The sequence below is a fragment of the Cyanistes caeruleus genome, chromosome 3 (genome assembly GCF_971803275.1).
Source record: "Cyanistes caeruleus chromosome 3, bCyaCae1.hap1.1, whole genome shotgun sequence".
In the NCBI taxonomy this organism is placed as follows: Eukaryota; Metazoa; Chordata; class Aves; order Passeriformes; family Paridae; genus Cyanistes; species Cyanistes caeruleus.
Genome location: NC_141703.1, coordinates 55,752,275 through 55,772,910, shown reverse-complemented (window position 1 = coordinate 55,772,910; position 20,636 = coordinate 55,752,275). Strand labels below are relative to the sequence as shown.

Genomic DNA, 20,636 nt, shown 5'->3' with positions numbered 1-20,636 from the left:
ATGATAATCTGTGACTCTGTAGAATAATAATTGGGAAAACACAAACACCATGTGTCTGGGTTTTGTAATGTAAACAACACAGCTGACTAATCTTGTTCTTTTTACATGATTTTTACATGCAATAAGCAAAAAAAAAAGGTTGATTTTATGTATTCAAAGTTCAAAGATTAATCCTTGCCCCAGCAGTTAAATACAAATCAATAAGATGAAGGAAGACAGAAGTAAAATGCCAAAGGAGAAATCTGACATCTTAATTCCATTTTTTCTTCTTCACTTTTTCTGGTGCCTCTTGCAACATGTCCCCTAAAAACACTATCCTACTCCCCCACCTTTTTCCTTCTGCCTCCATTATGGATTTTGATTTGAGCTGTAATGTACATGAACTTACTGTCATAAAGCAAATAAATGGAATGCTATAGAGAAGTTGCCTACCACTTCACAGCTTTTCGTGTTCATGAATTTGTATCTTAAATTTATTGGTTTAATATCTCAAAGTCCAACTGCTTATTAACTGCTTTGACACTTGGAATACACTTTTTTTGATCATGTGTCACTCATTCTAATGACTTTGTTTTTTGAAGGACCACTAAATCTTATGAGCAGAGGTTTAATTTCCTCCTTTGAAGGAAAAGGAAAAAAATGACAAAAGTACTTGATGTTGGCTCTATAGCAATGAGGTATTCATCTCTATTTCTGTCTGTTGAGATGCTTTTCAGGCTAATAATTGGGAATTGATCATTGTAAAGATCTATATTACAGCAACAAAAATGACATATGCATTGCACTGATAGGATTTTAATATTGAAATCAATTTTTCATAATAATATTGCATGGGGATGCATGAACTTTTCACACTAAAAATGTATTTTGAGAGCTTCAATAATACTTATTATTTCTAATTATTTCATGTAAATTTCAATTCCCCCACTTGAATTGTTTAGTTAATAAGTGCTGGAATTTTAAAATTACATTCTCTCACATTTTCTTCATTATGATGATGAGAATTTTATCTTCCTTGGGCATTTATATTTCTGTAGGTAATAAGCATAGTCAGTTGCTGCAAATCTCCTGATTCTGAGCTGGTTTCTGCAGTTTTTCATACTGTAAAATTAATTACAAAAGTTCAGTAGTAAAGTAGTTGGCAAGAATCAGGTGTGAGGTGAGGGGCAGAACTAAGAAATTTAAAATGTGGAGAATTAATTGAAGAAGGAAGAACCTGAAGAAGGACCTGAGCCACAGAGATTGAGAAGGTATTTGCTGTAGTCCCAGGTATAAAAGAGTTTCAGGTTCAGCAGGAGAACATGGTAAGATGGCCTTTCTGTAGGGTGGCCTCCATCAGATAGAGCTCTTACCTTGGGTCTGCTAGGGTTCATTTCCACCAGAAGTTTACAACAACTAGGAAAAACTTCCTAGGCTGTGATTTCCTCCCACAGTAAGTGGTAGCAAACAGGCTATCAGCTGCCCTGGCAAAGCATGACACAAGCAGAGAGCATACACTTGCAGAGAAATATGGGTCTACAGCCCTGAAGACACCAAAGTAAGAGGAGAGAAAAAAAGAGGTGCCCCAGCGTAGGAGCAGATGTTCTCCTACTTCCCCTGAAGGAGATCATGGTGGGGCATGGCAAGGAGAAGGGAGTGATGAAGTGGAGTTCTTATGGACTGACTCCAACCCCCCACCCTCCGTCCTCTGCAGGAGGGAGAGGAGTTTGGAATGAAGGAGTGATTTGGAACCTCTGAAAAAAGCAGGTTTGGGGGGGGGGGGTGGTTACTTCTTAAAAGTGTTTTTATTTTTTGTTTCTTACCATTCCATTAAATTGTTAGAGCATTAAATTAATTTTCCACAAGTCAAATCTGTTTTGCCTATGACAATAACTGGGGGACAATTTTCCTGTCCTCATCTCAACCCATGAGCAGTTTCATCATATTTTTCTCCCCTGTCCAGCTGAACAGGAGGCTGAGTGAGCAGTTGGGTGGAGTTTGGCTGTTCACCACTGCTGACACACCACACCTACAAGACGGAATTGTAGGTGGTCTCTAGTTCTGTCACTGACTATCCATAACTTTTTCCTCTGTCTAAAAGAGATGCAAAGATACTTCCACTGCAGTAGCACCACAGACATTAAGTATCTATAGCCTATATAGTGGTATCTCCTTTTTACTCGTCATAATTATGCAGTGATTAAATAGAATCACTTTGTAGTGAGTGTAAAAGATAGTGAGTTAAAGGTATTTCATTAAACAATCAGCAATATCATGAATAGACTTAAGGAAGAAAATATTTAAAGTAAAAATATACCAGAATATGCCCCTTGGTTAATGTGTTTTATCTGACTATTGACAAAAATATTAGCCACTTAAGAGCAGTACAGTTATTTTATTAATAAGAATTAATACAAGCTAATTAATGATGCCATTGCAATTCAGTTGATCCCTCTTCCTTTTTAATGTTCAACTGAGCCATGATTCCCAAGGTATTTGAAGACACAAGATTAATTGTTTTTTGGTACAATTGTTATTTGTTCTGACTAGCAATGGCCTATTGACTTTCTGAGACAATGACATAAGATCAATGAGGATTTGGAGAAGATGAGTAAAGTAAGCCCACAAACACTGATGTCTTGAGTGACATAAATATTGTCACCTTTGCTACTTTGCTTTATGCAGCCAGAACGAGACAAAAGCTGTTACTGGTCAGTGCTGCTTTAAAAAGCCTCTGTGAAACAAAACAGGCAGAGCTCAGCCTACTTCAAAGATGCTGTTGATTAATATGAGGTCAATATGTTCTACTGACACTGAAAAGAGACTGAGGATAGATTTTTAGGAGAGGCAGAAACTGCTCTAGTCCCTTATGTTCATGTGATTGGAAAAAGCATACACAATGATGATGGCTGCTATGCCAGGGCAACGTGTTTCCTGTTCCAGTATGTATTTCTGGACCTAGTGTATATGGTGCATCCTGTTTTGATGTAGGTCTTGGCACTGGCACATGTGCTGAAGTTCTGTGATAAAAAATACGGAAAATATTCCTTTATCTGGGATTCTTTATATTTCCACCATCCCTTGCTTTAAAGAAGCAGAACTGTGTACTCCTTCAGTGTGAAGAAATACAGCTGTGACTGTAATGAAGGTTCTGACACTGACTACAGGAAAGTATTATTGCTGACAGAATGTACCCTCCAATGTTGTGAGTCCTCATAGGAGGAAGCTTTCCAATATTTCTGTCTTTACAAAAGATCAGTTATGTTTGAAAAGTTTCAAATCATGTTTCCTTATAATAGTGCAAATTAGTCAGTTGCTTCAGTACATAGGTGTTGTCTTGGGTATGTAAAATGGAGAGTTACTAAAGCCAAAGGAATTTTGGACATCAAATATGGAAGTTGATGCAAGCTTGTTGACATGGGGTTTTGGTAAGTTTTAGGAAGTAACAGCATAGGAACTGTGCTTCATTTCCTTTTTGCTTCTTTTTGAAATAATACATTTGAGGAGGACATGTTGTTGGAGAGCCTGTAAGAGAAACACAGTAAAGGCACACAAAGACTGGGAATAGGATGGTGCTTAGAAGGCAGTGGTTGAAGTTAGGGACAAAATGCAAAAAGAAAATGCAGAGGCAGCCCAGGTTTTGTTACAGTCACAATTTCACTCCTAAGTCTGGAAGGATTCCTAACACCCATGTGTTTCTTCTGTATCACCTCTTTGCACAATTTGGGATACAGCTTATCCCTCCCCACTGCTGTTCAATTCCCCTGCACAGTCTTACAGAATTCCTTTCTCTGTTACCTGCAGATTCCTGGGAAAATTCCTCTTTCCTGTCTCTTAACCTATGAATCATTTTCCAGGATGTGCGTCTCAGCATCAAGTAGGTAATATGAGAGGTGCTGGAACCCACTGTGAGTGAAAAAAACCAGGGAAACAGGGAGTCTGTAGAGCTCCCATATCTACTACAAGGAACTGCTTCTTTAAAGCAGTGAGGCTGTGTTAGCAAGTCACTTGCCCTCATCTTGTTTTGAGCTACCTTAGGACTCTCTGTTGGCTGTTGCACTGTATAATGTGGGATTCCCTGTCTAAACACTCAGGTGAACACAGGGAGTGTGCTGTACATACACTGTGCAATAGCCATGATTGCACAGTTCTGGTGTTAGCAAGCAGTTCTTCCTTATGCTAGCTGAGTGAAGAGAGGCAGTGACAAACTGTTTGAATTTGTACAGTTCTCTCCTAGATGTAAAAAGTATTTGATGCGCCTTAACTACAGTGTTCAAACGTATTTCTATTTGGCATGTGGACAAAAAATAGCAAAACCAAAAAGGAAATAAGAAATTTTTTTGGAAGCAGAGTCATCCCCTTAATCACCTGTAATTATGTACCTAACGAATAATAGGCTTTGTTTTGAGAGTTCTATGAAGGTTATTTGTAAAGAAAAATATTTATAAACATTGTGGTTTTAAAAGTGTGAATGTATTTAAATGAAAATATGCACTTACAGTCTCAATACCATTAAAGTTTGCTTGTAAGAATAAATATCTAGTTGCATTGTGTCAAGCACATAAATGAGAAGGACTGTCATGCATGTGAAGAAACTGCATTGTTCTGCTGTTTCTGAACTAAATGACAAAAGCCACAGAGTAATTTGCATAACTTGGAGATTAGAAATGTATCTCTTTATTCTTATTAATATACTTGCCCTTCTTAATTATAAAGATTTGAATCTTATTTTAAAATAATTTTCTACAAAATATTCTTAGGGGTAGAAGCTGCATGTTAATTCTGAATGGATTATTTGCTTAACCTTACAAAACAGATAAATTGCTTCTGTTTGATAATAGCCAATTAAAAAAAAAAGGATTTAGGATAGCTGTCAAAAATACTGATGCCTATATAGGAAAAGAGGACCTAGTTTAGCTGGTTTTATCTGTCATGTGTATACCTTTACACACAAGATTTGCATTTCTGTTGATGTCAGTTACAGTTTACTGTATTTTAAAAAAAGATAGAAAACTTAGAATTTCAGATAAACTTTTCCCATATTTTTGTAAAACTCTTAAATTTATTTCAGCATCAGTTCTCCTGTGAGTCTATAACACAAGAATCTTAACTGATTCATAGAGTCACAGAACAGTTTGGGTTGGATGGGACCTCTGGACATCACCCAGTTTAATCACCAGCTCAGGGCAGGGGCAGCTACAGAAAGTCCAGGTCTGTGTCCAGGCATAGTGTAAAGATCTCAGATGGAGATCTCATAACTGCTCTTGGCCACCTATGCCAGTGTTTGATCACCCTTACAGTAAAAAATTGCTCTTTTGTGGTCAAATGTAATTTCAAGTGTTTCATCTTGTACCATTGCTTCTTCTTAGTCATTGCATAGAAGAACCTGCCTCTCATCTTTATTCCTGTCCATCAGGTATTTAAATACATTGGTAACACCCCTCTGATCCTTCTCTTCTGTGGGCTGAGCAGTCCTGTCTCCCAAGATATCCTCATCTGAAAGATGCTGTAGTCCCTTAAACTTATTTGTTTTCTTTCACTGAACTCATTGCAGCAAATTCCTGTCATGCTCTGGGGACCTCAGTAGTCCAGATGTGGCCTCAACCACGGCTGAGTTGCAGGTAGAATAGATTCACTGGTATATTATCTGATGAATTCTGACATGTTGCAGATAACTGGGGACAGCATCTCTGATTTGGGAGGAAATCTGAATGCTGTTTTGTGAGAAGAAAGTTAATGCTTTGAAAGGGCGGAAACAGGACACATCTAGACATCAGTGCAACAAAATAAGGTGAACATGCCCATACAATGAAGGAAATGAATGGCAAACAAGGCTTCCAGAGAGGCCTCCATGCTCCCAGGAAGCCCTGTCTTCCGCACAAGGAAAGACATTCTATATGTCTGTACTGTTTTGAAAGACAGGTGTCTGCTAGGGGAGGCAGGAGCCTCCCTTGGAATAAAAAATGTAAACCCTCTCCCTCTGAATTATTCTAATTTTGAAATTAAGGGGCTCTCAGGCAAAGCTATGGGGGTAGGAATGTCAGTTCTTTACTGGTGTGTACAATAAAGCAGACAGCAGCAGCTCTGGCACTCACACCAAACAGAGCAGGCCCCAGTGACCCCTCCCGGCCGCGGGCGCTCTCCCCTCATTGCAGTTCCGGGCACGGCCGCCAGGGGGCGCTGCTGCTCCCGCCGGGAGGGGCAGGGATTCCGCCGTGCCGGCAGGGGGCGCTGTGGTGCGGGCTCGGGCCACACGCGGAAATGGCGGCTCGGCCCAGACGGGGAGGGATAGGAGAGAGGCTTCGCTTCACAAACCCCCCCTAAGGCAGCTGATCCTGGTGTTCCAGCAGCACTTATGGAAACAGCTAGCTGGGCCGACAGGAAAGAGCAAGAATAAAAAATCCCGGGGTGGTAGCAAGGTGTAGCAGAAGCTGCGGAGCTGACGGGGATAGGTGACCGGAGCAGGCAAGGATAGGTCTCTTGTTTAGTGAGGTAGGGTGTTAATAAGGTCTCCGTCCAATGGCTGCAATTATGAGCAAAGGCTCACCCACAGAAAGGACGAGGCAGTACAGGACTGGGCTCCAGCAGTGACCGGGAATTCTCTTCACAGTAATCCACAGCTTGCCTGTCCTCCAAAACCCAAAGCAAGACCCCCTGCAGCTCCTCCAGCCCCGTCTTTTGCCTGTCCAAATCTCCAGGTATCCCCTCCCCTATCCCCTGAGTCTAGCCACTCTTGTTTTTCTTAGGTACCCAGAAGTACCCAATAGTTAGTTTTCTAGCAACTTGTGGGAAAAAATTCTGTAAGTACGAAAGAAAAAACCAAAACCAACGCCCAACAATGTCTAGATGTTCAATAAACACAAGACATGCGGTGTGTCACAGGAAGTATCAACAGGTAAACGTTGGCACAGTGTAGAAGACAGTCTGTTCTTTAAATAGTACTATTTTTGCTCTGTTTCCTACACAAGGTTCTGTGAACATTGCACCTGACTATTTTTTTTTTCTATGAACCATGATGACATTTAGATTAAACTCAGATTTTCTTTACAGTTTTGAGTTCAATACTTCCCATCAGGGTAGTATGTTTATTCATGATAGTGTCTGTCAACCCCAGAAATGCAGAAAACTGAAGATGCTTCATTCTCCTCCTGGCAAGGGACAATTGGTTGTACGTGTAGACTGCTGTAGTAGATGGAAAGTAGTTGTAAGAAACCTAACAAAATATGAAGTACACACAGGAATAAAAATGAGTAACTACTAAATTTGTCATTCTTAGGGGAAAAAAATCAAGTACACAACATTTGCAAGCAGCAATTTTATTCAGAATCCCCAAGGTACAGTATTACTATTGAAAATGTCTCACTTAGGCAAGCTTCACTGCTTTTAAAAGGCAGAAAAAGTCAGTGAACATCTGGCTGAGATATATTATCAACATAGTCCTTACCCTGCTTTTGTCTCCTCATGCAGTTATCTGGAGACTCCATCTTCTTAGCAGTATCTCTTTATCTTTGGTCTCCATAGGCTTTTCCATATTCTGGTGACAAAAAGGACCTGGCTTCAAATGCTGGTATTCAACAATAAAAACTAAGTGTGGGTGCCTTGTATATATCCTTGAATTTCAATGTGGCAGACAGTTAGAAATCAGAATATCAGAAATAATGATGGGAACTGGGATATTAGCAGTAATATAATTTAATTGATTTTATGATCTTAACTTACCCAGGATTTACAGAGGCAGCTTTATGACAATGATTAAATTGATCTCTTTGCTGTTTTATAAAGGTATTTACTCTCTATTTACATATAGTGTTACTTAGTATGGGTTTTTTAATCTGATAAGTCTTCATATTTTTCTTTAAAACAATTCTTCCTTCACTAAAGAATGTAATCATGATCTGGTGGTGTCTGCATGATCAAATTTTAATCTAGTTAGTTTTGTTTATTCAGCTATTATAGCCTATCAAAATGAGATCTCTAGTAGAGCAATTATTCTGAAGGAAGAGTGTCTGGCTTTTAAAAACTGATATTGCATATATTCTACTTGTTATTTGGAATTTTTATTAGCTGGGGCATCTGCCTGGACTTGACAAGCATGATCATGAATCAAATGACAAAATAAATAATACTGCTATTTGATGGAGATGAGAAAAACAAAATAGCCATAATTAATTCCTAAAGAACAATAGCAATTTGTAGTCTTTCCCCCTGTGGAGTGTGTGTATGTGTGTGTAAATAGGTCCTTCTTCTGCCATCATTTGCATTCACAGTTTGAAATTATTTGGGATTACTGGGAATCACTGATTCAGAATGAGCCAATATGGTGGTGATTGTGTTGCTGTGTCTCATGCTGGCAGTCCCTTGCTAGCCATGCTGGCCTGGTGCTGCCAAGGCTACCTGATAGCACCCTGTGCTTGCCACAGTTCCATAAGATGAACCATGCAGATTATTGTGTTAAAAAGAAGCCCTTCACCTAATTTTTCTAATTTTTCATATGGGTAGGAGCATAAAACAGTCAAACTATTTCTACAAGCAGGGAAATTAAAAAAAAAAAAGATTTTATGTGTTTAGGATGTTGTTGGATACAGTGATGGGAGATAGCACAGAATTACACAGGTGCATAAGGTGAAATAAAATGCATGTAAAAAATGAACAATGGACAGCAATATGGATTTTGGATCTTTCACTTCCAGACTTTGACTTTCACAGTTTTTCTTCTGTAAAGTCATTGAATAAATCAATTTGCATTCCTAATGATGATGAGGTTTTTTTGTTGACTGCTCATGCCTTTCTGAGGTAATATTTTATTTTTTTTTTCTTCCTATTCTTTAAGGAAAGCAAATCCTTGTTAATAGGTATCTGCCAAGTCTTTACATTTTTTTATGTTATTGGCAAAATCCTGTAGGGATTAAGATATGAAAACTTCCATTTGAACTCTTTCTCTGCTGGATTTTGTCACTCATCTCTCCCTACTGCATCACTATTTTTTGTGATGTATAACAGCATTGCTTTCCCTGACAAAGCAAAAGAAATCAAAACTGAGAAAAACGACAAATATGTCACATCCTTGAGGCAGAGCTGAAGGGAAACCTTTCGGAAACAAGTTGGTTGCATTTAATTATTCTAGGTCCTTCAAGATAAAACCCATCATATTTTTATGTTCTGAGGTTATGAATGTCTATTTGTTGAGTGCACATGAAAAGGAAGCTTTTGGATTTGGTATGAAAGGACAGAGATTTAAGAATGTCCTGATCAATGTGCTGAGATTGTTTGATGCAAGTCCAGAAAAAACATCAGCTGTACGATTGATGCAGCACATACAGTGACTGGCGAGACAAATTGTTCTGCTGGCCAAAGAGAAGTTTGGGTCAGAAAGGTCTACCTCTGACATATTTTCTTATGATATTTCATTTTCAGCTTTGCCAACCACTTGACAAGTTAAACTCCCTTTGTACTGTTACAAAATAGTGAGCGCAAAATGAAGATCTGGAACCATTGGCACATTTGGGCCGTTATTTAAAGTATTACAGCTTGCAGTATCATAGACTATTGTAACATATTGAGGTAAAATAATTTTCATGGGGACAAATGGTCATCCCTATTGCACATACTGGCCATGTATGGTACCACAACTTCTAGTTCTAGATAACACCCATGAAATATTTTATATGGTAATGTATTGTTTGGGTGAATTCCAGTTGGGAAAGATTGAAGTCAGCTAAAAGCAGTTACCATATAATTGTAAATAGAATTTGTACTTTGTGTTAAGTATTTTTAGTGTGCTTCCTGGCGTCATGTCTCCTAGTTTTGTTTATCAGATATCAATTTTGAGAGAACAGAGACCTCTTCTCTCACACCATAGGATGACTAAATGAGCCTTCCTGTCTCTTTGTATTCGTGGGTGACAACTGTTTTATGTTTTGAGCTGTGTTTTGCTACCTTTCCTTTGCCAGATGGGAAATACAGAGTAAGCAGAGAAAAGGTTGCAGCAGCTGATCTACACTGGAGATCTACAAGGAGATCTACACTGACTGTACTCAAGCAAGGCAAGTTGATTCTTGCAGATTCTCAGCCTCTTAGGGTTTGCTTAATTATTACAATATCTGGTGCTAGACTTTCACATCAAGTTTAGATTTCCTTTCTACACATTCAGGGACTTTCATACCTTTCTTCGCATATAGGCTTTTATGCTATTTTTTAACCCTCTGCTTTGCTGTAGGCATTTTCTTACTTTCAGCCTAACTGCATGCCAAATCCATGTCACAGCATACAGAAAAACTCTTTTAACAATGGGTCACAAGGCTCCAATGACCTTCTCTTCCTCCAGTTCACTTCTTTCATGGATCATACCAAAAATCAGCAGATATGTAACACCTAGACACAACAACATAAAGAGGAATATCTAATTCATTAACGTATGTTAAGAAAAGCAACAGAGAAATGTTTTTTTCATAATTTACATTTGTCTGTTAAGTTCTGGTTCTTGGTTGTTGCTGCAGAGCTGTCCTGTCTTCTGGTACCTACTGCACACTGAAGTCTCTTGTGAGCCCCCAAACGGCAGAGCAGCCCAGAGCACTTCCCTGTGTGCCTATTTCCATGCTGGCACAGCAGTGAGAGATGTGGCAGCTCATGTATCGGGGAGAATGTCTCTGACTCTTAGCACCTTGCAATTTAAAACCATTTTAGAATTGCCTTGCACTGAAAAGTGGAGCATCCTCCTTTCCCCTATGAATCTCTGTGTGAAAATTGCCTTGTCAGACAGTACATGCATTGAACTCAGGTATGCTCTTTATGCTGGGTTGGTCCAACAAGGTCCAGCAATGAGGAATTGTGGATGGAAGAGTGATTTATTTTATTTTTTTTGTTTCTGTTTATGCTACTTCCGTAATAGAGCTTAGTTGATAGGTTTTGCAGTGACAAGGTTTATGAAGGTAAGGCAGGGAAATGTGACATTGCTCTGGCTCTGCAGTGTCATTTGAGACCTGTAGGATACTGCTTTAATGCCAGTTACTATTACAAATCCCAGTTGCAATTGAAGATCTCCTGTAAGTTCTGTATCACATCTGCTAACCTTTGGCTGATGTCTTTGAGACCTTAGGGCATCCATCTAAAATGAAATTTAGCAGATTTGTGTGAGTACCAAGTCAACCTTTTTTATCTGAAGTGAGACCTTGTGTATCTAGTGCATAGGTGGTCACCTCTATTTTGGTATCTATGGTCTAGACTTGAATCCTGCCCTATATGTCTTGTACCTAATTTACACATCAACTTAGTGGCTGCTTTGAGAAATTACACTGTCTGAATCTGTGTCCCACATCCAGAAGTCTCAATATAAGACGGTGAAGACAAGGGAGAGGAGCAGGAGCAAGAACCGTTGAGAGACCTTACCATGGACCAGCCCACTCCAGCTGGCTTCTCTTTGTGCAGCTGTGTGAAAGCTGAGTTCTCGGGCAATGCTGCCCTACATGAAGGTGGGCAGTGGTGTAGACAAGTGGCAGTATATATGTCTTGGAGCTACAAAACCCCTAAGCTATTGGAAAGTATGGGAATGGTTGTGTCTTCCTCCAGTACAACTATCTTGGCCTTCCAATAGGACTTCAAAAGGATATTTGGCAAAATCTTCCCACTCTCCCCTGGAGCAAACAAATGTGCCATCACATCTGCTTAAATAAACACACTTTCACTAAGATAACTAAATAGCTGGAAATTGAGGGTTATTTGGGTTATTATTCTTGTTTAATGATATATAATAGAAATGCAATCCCACAAAGTATATTTAATTGTCAATTTGAACTGAATATGTACAGCATAGATCTGCTAGTCCTACCATGAGTTTCTTTAGGCTGACATTTCCAGGTGATTGCCTGCTACCCACCCTGCTGCCATCAAACCACCGGCTGTATTTCAGTATTTAATGTTTTCCTTATATATAACACTGTAACTTAATGAATGAAACACCACAGTTTTTGCCATGCTAATAGGCTGCTGAAAACACAGGTTATTCTTCAGCATGAACTTTGATCATTCTTCTAGACAGTACATTTTCAGATGCCATCTTTAATTTGTGATATTAATACTCAACTTGATCACTGTTCAGTGGTTTTACTGAAGTATTTACATATAGATTGGTGAAGTATTTTTTTCTAGAGTACTGAAAGCTCCCCAGGCCGAATTGGAATCATAAACTTAACCACAGTATCTGTATGACATGAATATGATTTTTTGCTTATGAAATTGCCTTGGAGGTTTACTTTCAAAGCAAATTGAGTGCATTTCCTCGGCTTCATACATTTAGCTCTGAACTACGTGGGGAATGACTCGGCAAGTGAGTGTTTTGAATGAGCAGCAGTGAATGTATTCTGAGAATTGTTTTTTTCCACATCAGCACCCTTTTAAGAAAGATGAACTATTTCAGTGAGTTTAAAAAAAAAAAAATACGCTTTAAAATGATGAAATAATTAGTTAAGATCTACATACATTACTTTATTATGGAAAAAGAAACCTTTCCCAGAGTAATAGCTTAGTTACATAAAGTACCCTTTCATTTTATATTAAAATGGAAAGATAGACCTGTTATATAAAACTTGGACCACTACTATTAATTATCTGATTTCAAGATCACCTCTGGCTGTTAAAAAGATTTATAATAATCTGTACTTGATAGATTCAGAAGGATTAAAGGAGTGAAGGAGAGCGAATAAAAAGAGAACATCTTCCCGTCTTCATTGTTAGATGACCTTGTGCCATGGTACGTTTAAATTGCTTACTTCCTATAACTCTATAAAGTTCTGTGTTTTCATTTCTGGATTAGATTGAAGTGTCAACTATTTTTGATGAATTACACTAGTAATATATGTTCATGTTCTTCTTTGCTCTTTTTTATTTATATATGTCCAGTATAATTTAGTTCACCTAAAAAAAGCTTTTTAGGAAAGATTTTTTTTTTAATTACAGTTTTAGCAAAGTATTTTTGTTTTTGTTTCTGTTTTTTTTTTAAATGCCTTTATTGTTGTTCTGAAGAAATAAAGTGTATATTCAGCTGTTTAAAAAAAAAACTTAAATGAAGTTTATGTCAAATGTCCTGGTTTTCCATGTTCTGAAATTGAGAAAAAAAAAGAGAGCTGTGAAAAAACAAAAAAAAAAGGACAAGTTATTGCAGTTAGTAATTTAAACCTTTACCCTTTAACTGGATCTGTGTGAAACTACTGAAATAAGGTCTCCCTGCTAGAGCAAAGGGTTAGCCTTACCTTCAGTACTGGGGTCTTATTTATTTATTGCTGAAAGGTGCAGAGGGGAGCAGAGAGCTTTAAGTGCTTTACTTCCGTTATTGAAGATTCTCACTGATGCAGAACTTGAAAGCAAATAAAATCAAGACGCATTTATATACAGTATGTGTGCTACTGACTGGAATTATAAAGGATGAGCCATACATGCACTAGTTTATAGACTCACATCAGAAGGGACAGAGGTATCTTTAGTTAACTGTATTTTGTGCTGATTAAGTGAGATTGACAGAGTTAAGTTATACCATTAATCTGTATATTTTTCATGTGAAAATTGTATAAAGAGCAACAGCTTCTCTATACATTAGATAGCCCTGATATCTCCAACTGCAGTGAACATATTATGTGTAACCAAAAGTACAAAGTATAACCATCAAGAAAGGACAGATTTGTATTTCTTCTTAACTCTGGGATTTTAAATGAAGATAGTTGTGTTATTTTCAGGTTTTGTTTTGTCATAGTGAAAACTCAAATCTGAGATAAATGCTTATTTTTCTGAAAGAACAGAGTGAACTCAGAGATGTCTGAGCAGAGGAAATCTGTTGTTGCAACTTTGATATTGTGAAAAATACTAAAGAAATCTAATAAAAACCTCCAAGTATTTATATATATTTTACTTATTTCCTCATTTTAGGAGCTGTCATGAGGGAATTAACTGCACTATACGATACAGGGCAACCTGACCTTATGCTATGTGGTGTATATGGTTCTCAGCTTTTTCCCCAGTTGCTCACAGGAGTGTGAGCACATGCTACAGTGAGAATAAAAACAACCATAAGTTATAAATGGTTAACTATCAGAAGAAGTTTTATATCAGTGCTTACTGAATCTCATGAATATCAAGAGCTTTTTGTATCTTTGTCAAAGCAGTCCACACTTTCTCTTGTGGCTTTAAGCGGCTTCTCTGACTATTAGATTTCAGTATCCCACTGTGTGCTGTGTACACATCTCAAACAGAACTGGAGCTGCAGCTGTAGGTCCACTACAAATGGTGATAAGGAAGTACCTGCTGTCCTATCTCGTCCAAATACAGTATTTGATTGACTGGAACAGTTCCTCAAACTGTAGGGCCTTTCTCCAATGGCCACTTGTCATTTAACTTTGTTGTTAACTGGCTTGGTTGTGTTGTATTTTTCTTTCCAAAACAATAGAGAATCTTGAATGAAAAAAAGTGATAAAATTTGCTCACAAAATGAGACATCTAAACAGAAGTAATTAAAGTAACAACACTGTCATATGCAGTTTATTACTGTGGTTCAAATACAGGAGTAATTTAGGAGATGTAATCTTCTGCTTTTAGCAAAAGATTTTCTATTGTGGACTTTACTGATTAATATTGGATGTAGTGTGCTTTTGCTGGCTATTTTTCTATTGTCTTGTTTCTTCTTCCAGTTGTTTTTAAATTACAACCATAGCTTTCTGACAGAAACATGTTGCTGTGGAGAAAAAACATAGGATGGATTTGCACTTAGGAACACCATTCTAGGCAGCTCAAAAGCCAATTGCTCTATTCCTAGGAAATGACTTAATATTAAGTTCTGCAAGACTCTACCAAGTAGATGAGAAAGATAGTAGTTGCTAATGCTGTAAGCTAAAATGCTGCCTAGTATAGTGCGAGTCCTCTGACCTGAACCATGCCACTTTGTCTTATTCTGGTAGTACGAGCTTAGATTGTTAGCTGGGGGATGGAGAAGGGAAGAGGCCAAGGATTGGCATGGGGAGGAAGATCTGCAAAGATTTTCTCTGTTAGTTAAAAGACAGAAAAAGTGTCCTTGAAAGGATGTTCTTCACAAGGACCCATGTCAACTGTCTGAAGTAATAGAGAGGAGTGCTCTCTGGTGTGGTAGCTTATCTGTAGGTAGTTATCATTTTTCAGGATACTTCTTGGGATGTTTTTGGCTCTGGCAAACTATCCAAAAATTACACCCAAAATTACATTCAAGGTATGTTTCCCATCTTACTGCATAAACTGGCCTGAAGGTACAAGAGTCCTTCTAGAACTGTAAATATCTCTTGAAACCCACTACAATTCTCCTATAATTTCTAATTTCCAGCTTGTGAAAAAGAGAGGTGGAATGGCAATGAAAGAAGCAACTGCCCAAACATCTTGCAATGTCTGCTCAGGATGCTGTGTGGTTACCTTTCACCCACCTGGGGTGAACTTGGAAAGGTGGCTGTTAGATGGGGATAGAAGGAGTGTCTTCCAGAGTATAGTAAATGGAGAAAACTTTGTCTAAAATGAAGTGTTTCCAATTTTTTATTGTTTTAAACTTCTCAGGAATGGCAAACTCAGCCGTGACAAATGGAGCTTGAACTAGGACATGGTATCATGCTGCTTTGGTTTCACCCTGAAAACCTTCTGCTGTCTCTGCAGAGTTTTTTTTACATCTTCTAGGGATATACTCTGATATTAGCCTATTTCTAATTTAATTTCATTATCTGCTTGCATTTTTTGTATCCTTGTGTTCATTTATCTTAAATTAATTGTATAAATTTTCTGTTCTCCCTCTGCACCTGAAATTTTATGCTGCTTATGTATCCCTTTTATTTATCTCTCAATATCTTTTTCAATCCTGTTTTTATTTGCTATGGTCTTTTTCTCATCCTAGTGCACATATTGTTGGATAATACGTACCATCCTTGGATATGTTGTAATTGCTTTCTGAACAGTTTCCATTTCCTCCGTGTCCTTCCCTCCTCCCACACCTCCCATTAGGCGCTTAACCCACTGGATTGCCTCCAGCACTTCCCCATTCTTCTATGTTCAAAGTCCTTGGGGGTTTTTTATTCCTCTTGTAGGTTTAGTCTGCAGTAATGAATCCAACTGGATTATGGTCATTAGTGAGTCCTCCACCTCTGTCTCCTAACAGCTGCACAGTTGAAAGTCAGAACTTTCGTCTTTTTTGTCACCTCTTAATACATCGAGGATATAGTACATGACTGTTGCTTGATTTATTTCTCTCATTGTGTCCCTGTTCCTGTGTGTCTGGGTAGCTGAAATCTCCTCTTATTAGTTTTGACATTTTTCTATATCTCATATGCTTCTTGTTCTTTCTGATCCTATTTTTTTCTGGTTTATATCCAGTCCGTACTGCCACCTTGCTCCCCCTATTGCCTTGAATTTTGAGCTATGATGATCCTTTCAAACAGCCACAAAAACTTTTGGCTTCTTCAAAGTTGGAAAGAAAGAGTTTTCAACCAAGCCATTAGTACCTGAGTGGTGCCTGCCTTAGCAGGGCAAATTTCCCTGCCTGCAGCTCCCACTCACAGCGTTCTCAGTACTGTGGCCCCAAATCAAGCAATTAAGCACATGTTCAAATTCAATCATGTGAGGAGCGGCAATAACTCACCAGGACTACTTACATGCTTAAAGCTGGCACAGGATTAAACTCTTTTCTAAATCAAAATGTTGGAGCTGTGATTTTAATGCAGCTTGGATAACAAAGGCTGTACGTCCTGACATGTGAAAGGTGCACAGTAACTCATTCTGGTTGATGTGTGGGTGTGGAGGCAGAGAATTCTATCCCACATTTATGTCGTAATAGCAAACGTGTCTGTGTGCATTTGTGAACACACACAATTGCAGGGAGCACAGCACATTGTAAAAGCAATGTAAAGAATCTAGACCTTATTCATTGCCTGTAGGTACAGTAAAAAATTCCTATTGACTTTAGTAGGTACAGTTTAGGGTGTGTTACAACAAACCCTGCAACAGCATTTATCAAACAGCTCCATACCATGGACATATCTCTTACTGCAGTCTGACTCTACTATGCCTTACATGGTATGTACAAACTTTACTGAGTGGTAGGTTGACTTAGTTTCCTTCTTCTGGGGTATGTTAATGCCTGAAAAAATATTTAATTAAGCATTTACAAATCATCTAATTTTTCTAACCTTTATCCTATCTCCTGCTCAGACTCTTTAAACATTACAATGATAGTCCTACTGAGTATTTAGATAATTATGTACCAACCCTTTCTATCATAGATGACTTAGGCAAATAGCAAATTTGCCTATTGTATCTTAGTTGTAGCATTGGGTGAGCATTGTCAAAATTAATACCCATATGAGACAAGGATATTTATTCTAATCCGTGTCTTGTAGTTTTCAATAATGTTTTAAAGAAAATTAAATCACCTCTGAAAACTGAATTCTCAGGGCAAAATTGCATATTGTCATACCCATGATGTGTCACATTCATTTTGTTACAAATGAATATATCAGCTTAGATTTATTTTAGCATGGCTTATGCTTTCCAAATTCAAATTGTAAAGGTTCACTCTGAATAGTCTTTCAGCAAAATGCATCTGGAGAGACAGTTGGATCTCATTTATAAGCCTCTCTCCCTTTCTGCCTTATGCCATAATAAATGTTCTCAACTATAAGATTTTAGATGAGATCAATTGTACTTCCCGCTTATCCCCTTTTCTACTGGCAAGTTAAAAAAAAGATTATTTTTTTCACAGCTTTTAAAAAGGGAGGACTTACTTGATTCATTTTTTAAAAGTAGATAATTTAATAGTCTTGAATTACTGCTTGAATTCCACCTGTAGGTTGGCATTTATTGCAACAAGCAAAAATAAGACGACTGCTCACATCACAGCTTCTTTTTTTCACTGCCAAGAACTATTTGCTATATCAAACAAATTTGTTTCCAAACTTTTCTTTTTTAATATGTTGTAGTTTTTAATCGTTATTTTTGACAGGTGACTGTACAAACTGAAGTCCTAAAATGAATGAAGAGCTCTAGATTCAAGGTATTTTTTAATAATTCTGGCTTGGGGAAAACTTTTAAATCTTTGTCTTTGGATTAAATTACTTAAAACATATACTATTCTTTTTAAAGTGAAGTAATTTACATCTGATGGCACAGTGAATAAGAAAATCCAGATGCAGACGTAAAATGTTTGCCAGCCCTAGTAAGGTTGTAACAAAGAGGAGGAAACACCAGATCTTTTGGGACAAACCATAAGAGATTTCATGTCCAGAGAGGTCCTTAAGAGGCTAACTGTAGTGTGTCTAACTGGGATGGAGTTAATGTTCTTCCAGCAGCCTGTAGGCCCCCATGCTTTGCATCTGTGGCTAAACCAGTGCGGATCACACACACCAACGTGTTGGCGATGTCTGAGAAGTGCTCCTGCAGCAGCAAGGCCCTCTCTTGTTTCTTGTCTCTCCCCTCCTCCCCATTCCCCCAAAGGTGAGTAGGCTGAGGCTGGGCAGAAGGTTGGGAGAAGACACAGATCAGGAACAGCCAGCCCCAACCAACCAAACTGACCAAACCAAAATGGAAAACAATGGAAAGCCACATTTTTCTGTGATTCCTGCATAATCCCATGAAAACTTGTGGAAGTGTTGTAACAAAACAAAATATTCTAGAATGAAGGTGGCATAAAAAGCAGACAGATATTCACAGTATTTGCTTTGCTGTTCAAATGCCAATGCCCTATATACATATATATACCTCAACTTCCAATATTGTCACTATGTGATAAGCTGTATCAATCAAGTGTGAAATGCTAACAAAGTAATTTGTTATAGATTTGTTTATAGATTTGTTATAGATTATAAAGGACATCCAAAAATATATCCCCCAATATCAGCAATGTGTCTGTTCTTGGTATGTGCTACCATCAGTGACTGATTATGCTTTTTAAATTAATAGCTAACTAAGAGATACATAATATATTATCTAAATAAAAACTGGAGGGGGAAAATCACTATTATATGACCACAGGGTTCATTTTCTCAGGCCATCAGCAGTCTGAATGCTTTTTAGCCCTTCTAGCAAATATCCACAATTCCGTTTGCACATTCATTCCAGGAGGACTCTGCCCAAGCAAGTGAGGCTCCTGAAAGAAAGTGATTTTGTCAAGCTCTGACAAAATGTTAGCCAAGAGTTAGTGTGCGGTGCTGGTTTATGATGAATTGGGAGGTGACAGCAGCTTTCTGAGGGAAAGCCTGAGGTTTAGCTACACAATGAGCTTTCTGAGATATACAGACATAGAGCATAGCAATGACAAGAGGGGACAATCAACTTTCTTCATTCCTAGGTCAAAGCATTTTCCCTCTGCTCATATAAATAAGGAATCTCTCTCTTGCAGCTGAGTACTGTAATGGAAAAACATCTCAGAGTGTTTTTTCTTAATCACATAAATCAGTATAATATACATCTCTCTTGGCTGAAATGTCAACTTTCTGCAAAATCAAATCTATTTCATGTTTCTGATCATAATACAAAATTAATTGACTTTCATGTCAATGAGACTGCAGGTGCAGAATGACTCCCATCTAAATAGAACCACAGTCACAGTTTTTAAGGCAGATTCATCAGAAATCAATGTCATAGAGGTAATGGTGGTGTAATAATGTCCAGCAGGTGGCCTAGAGAAGGAACTGCAAGGCATGGGGGAAACTACTAAATTGCCATCCTCGTCAATAAGAAGAAAAGGTGGAAAGGAAATGGAAGAGGAATCTTGCAACAAGTGTCTTTCTGCTGAAAAACTGCTGCCAGCAGTTCTATTAAATTTGCTACCAGCAGTTGCAGTAAATACGAGTGCGAGAGAGACCATGAGGAGGGGTGGGGAAACTGTCTGTTAAATACCTTACATTTAAGCGATGTTAAACAGAATTTAGTGTAAGAAGGTGTGGGAGCAGTTTCTGCTGAGCAGATCAGGAAAATACTCCTTGATAAAATCTTAAAACACATTTGCCTAATTTCCCTTCATGCAAGGATATATGACTTGGCATCTCGTGATAAAAAGAAAGGTGAATGAATGTGAGTGTTCACAAGGTCATTAGTCATTTTAATAGAATTATTCAAATATGGTTTATTTGTTAAGAGAAGGTAGAAACATTTGTGCCATCTCTTCTGCCTGGGGTTTGCATGCAACTGATACACTTAATGCTCAGGGGGTTAAGTGGGTGAGTGTCCAGCGGGTGGGTTACTCTCACAGGGAGAGCAGGGCAGGAGCTGGCTCAGTGCAGAGGCTGTCGCTTCAGACAGAGCACTGCATGATCACAAACTGCACTGCTTCCAGGGTCAGCACTAGTAATTCAAAAGCAGTTTTAGCTACTTCTCCATGGCTGATTGATCAATTCATGACTCCTACAAGCCCGAGCCTGCTCCTTAGAGTGAACCGAGAGTCCTGGGGTGCCTGTTTCAGAGGCAATTAACTGTCCCTCAGCAGAATCAGCCGGGCTCATTTGCTCTGGCTCGGTCCCAGCACCCCGCTGAGCACCACAGAGCCAACCTCACGGCTTTGCATCATTCCTCTCAGGGCAGTGAATTCCAGGAGGCTTATTAACTCCCTCAGCAGCTCTTTGGGAGCAGACAGAGCCAGCTCAGATCTGCGGTCGTGTGCCAGAAACCATTGA

The 20,636-nt window shown here is 38.4% G+C and overlaps 1 protein-coding gene across 17 annotated transcripts in view; it reads left to right on the top strand.

Moving 5' to 3' along the window:
- TDRD3 (tudor domain containing 3) overlaps positions 1 to 20,636 on the top strand; it is a 165,974-nt gene that overhangs the window by 26,658 nt on the left and 118,680 nt on the right. For 7 of the 17 annotated variants that reach the window (XM_086881127.1, XM_086881137.1, XM_086881134.1 and 4 more), the window contains one exon: positions 9,930 to 10,022. Coding sequence is in view for 2 of the 17 variants with exons in the window: in XM_086881109.1 (XP_086737235.1) it covers positions 12,709 to 12,724 (16 nt within the window). In the remaining 15 variants the exon portion in view is untranslated. Of the gene's footprint in view, positions 1 to 6,214; positions 6,875 to 9,929; positions 10,023 to 11,297; positions 11,448 to 12,640; positions 12,725 to 17,968; positions 18,020 to 20,636 lie in introns of those variants that run through there. The other 10 variants (XM_086881109.1, XM_086881124.1, XM_086881111.1 and 7 more) reach the window with 3 other exon arrangements.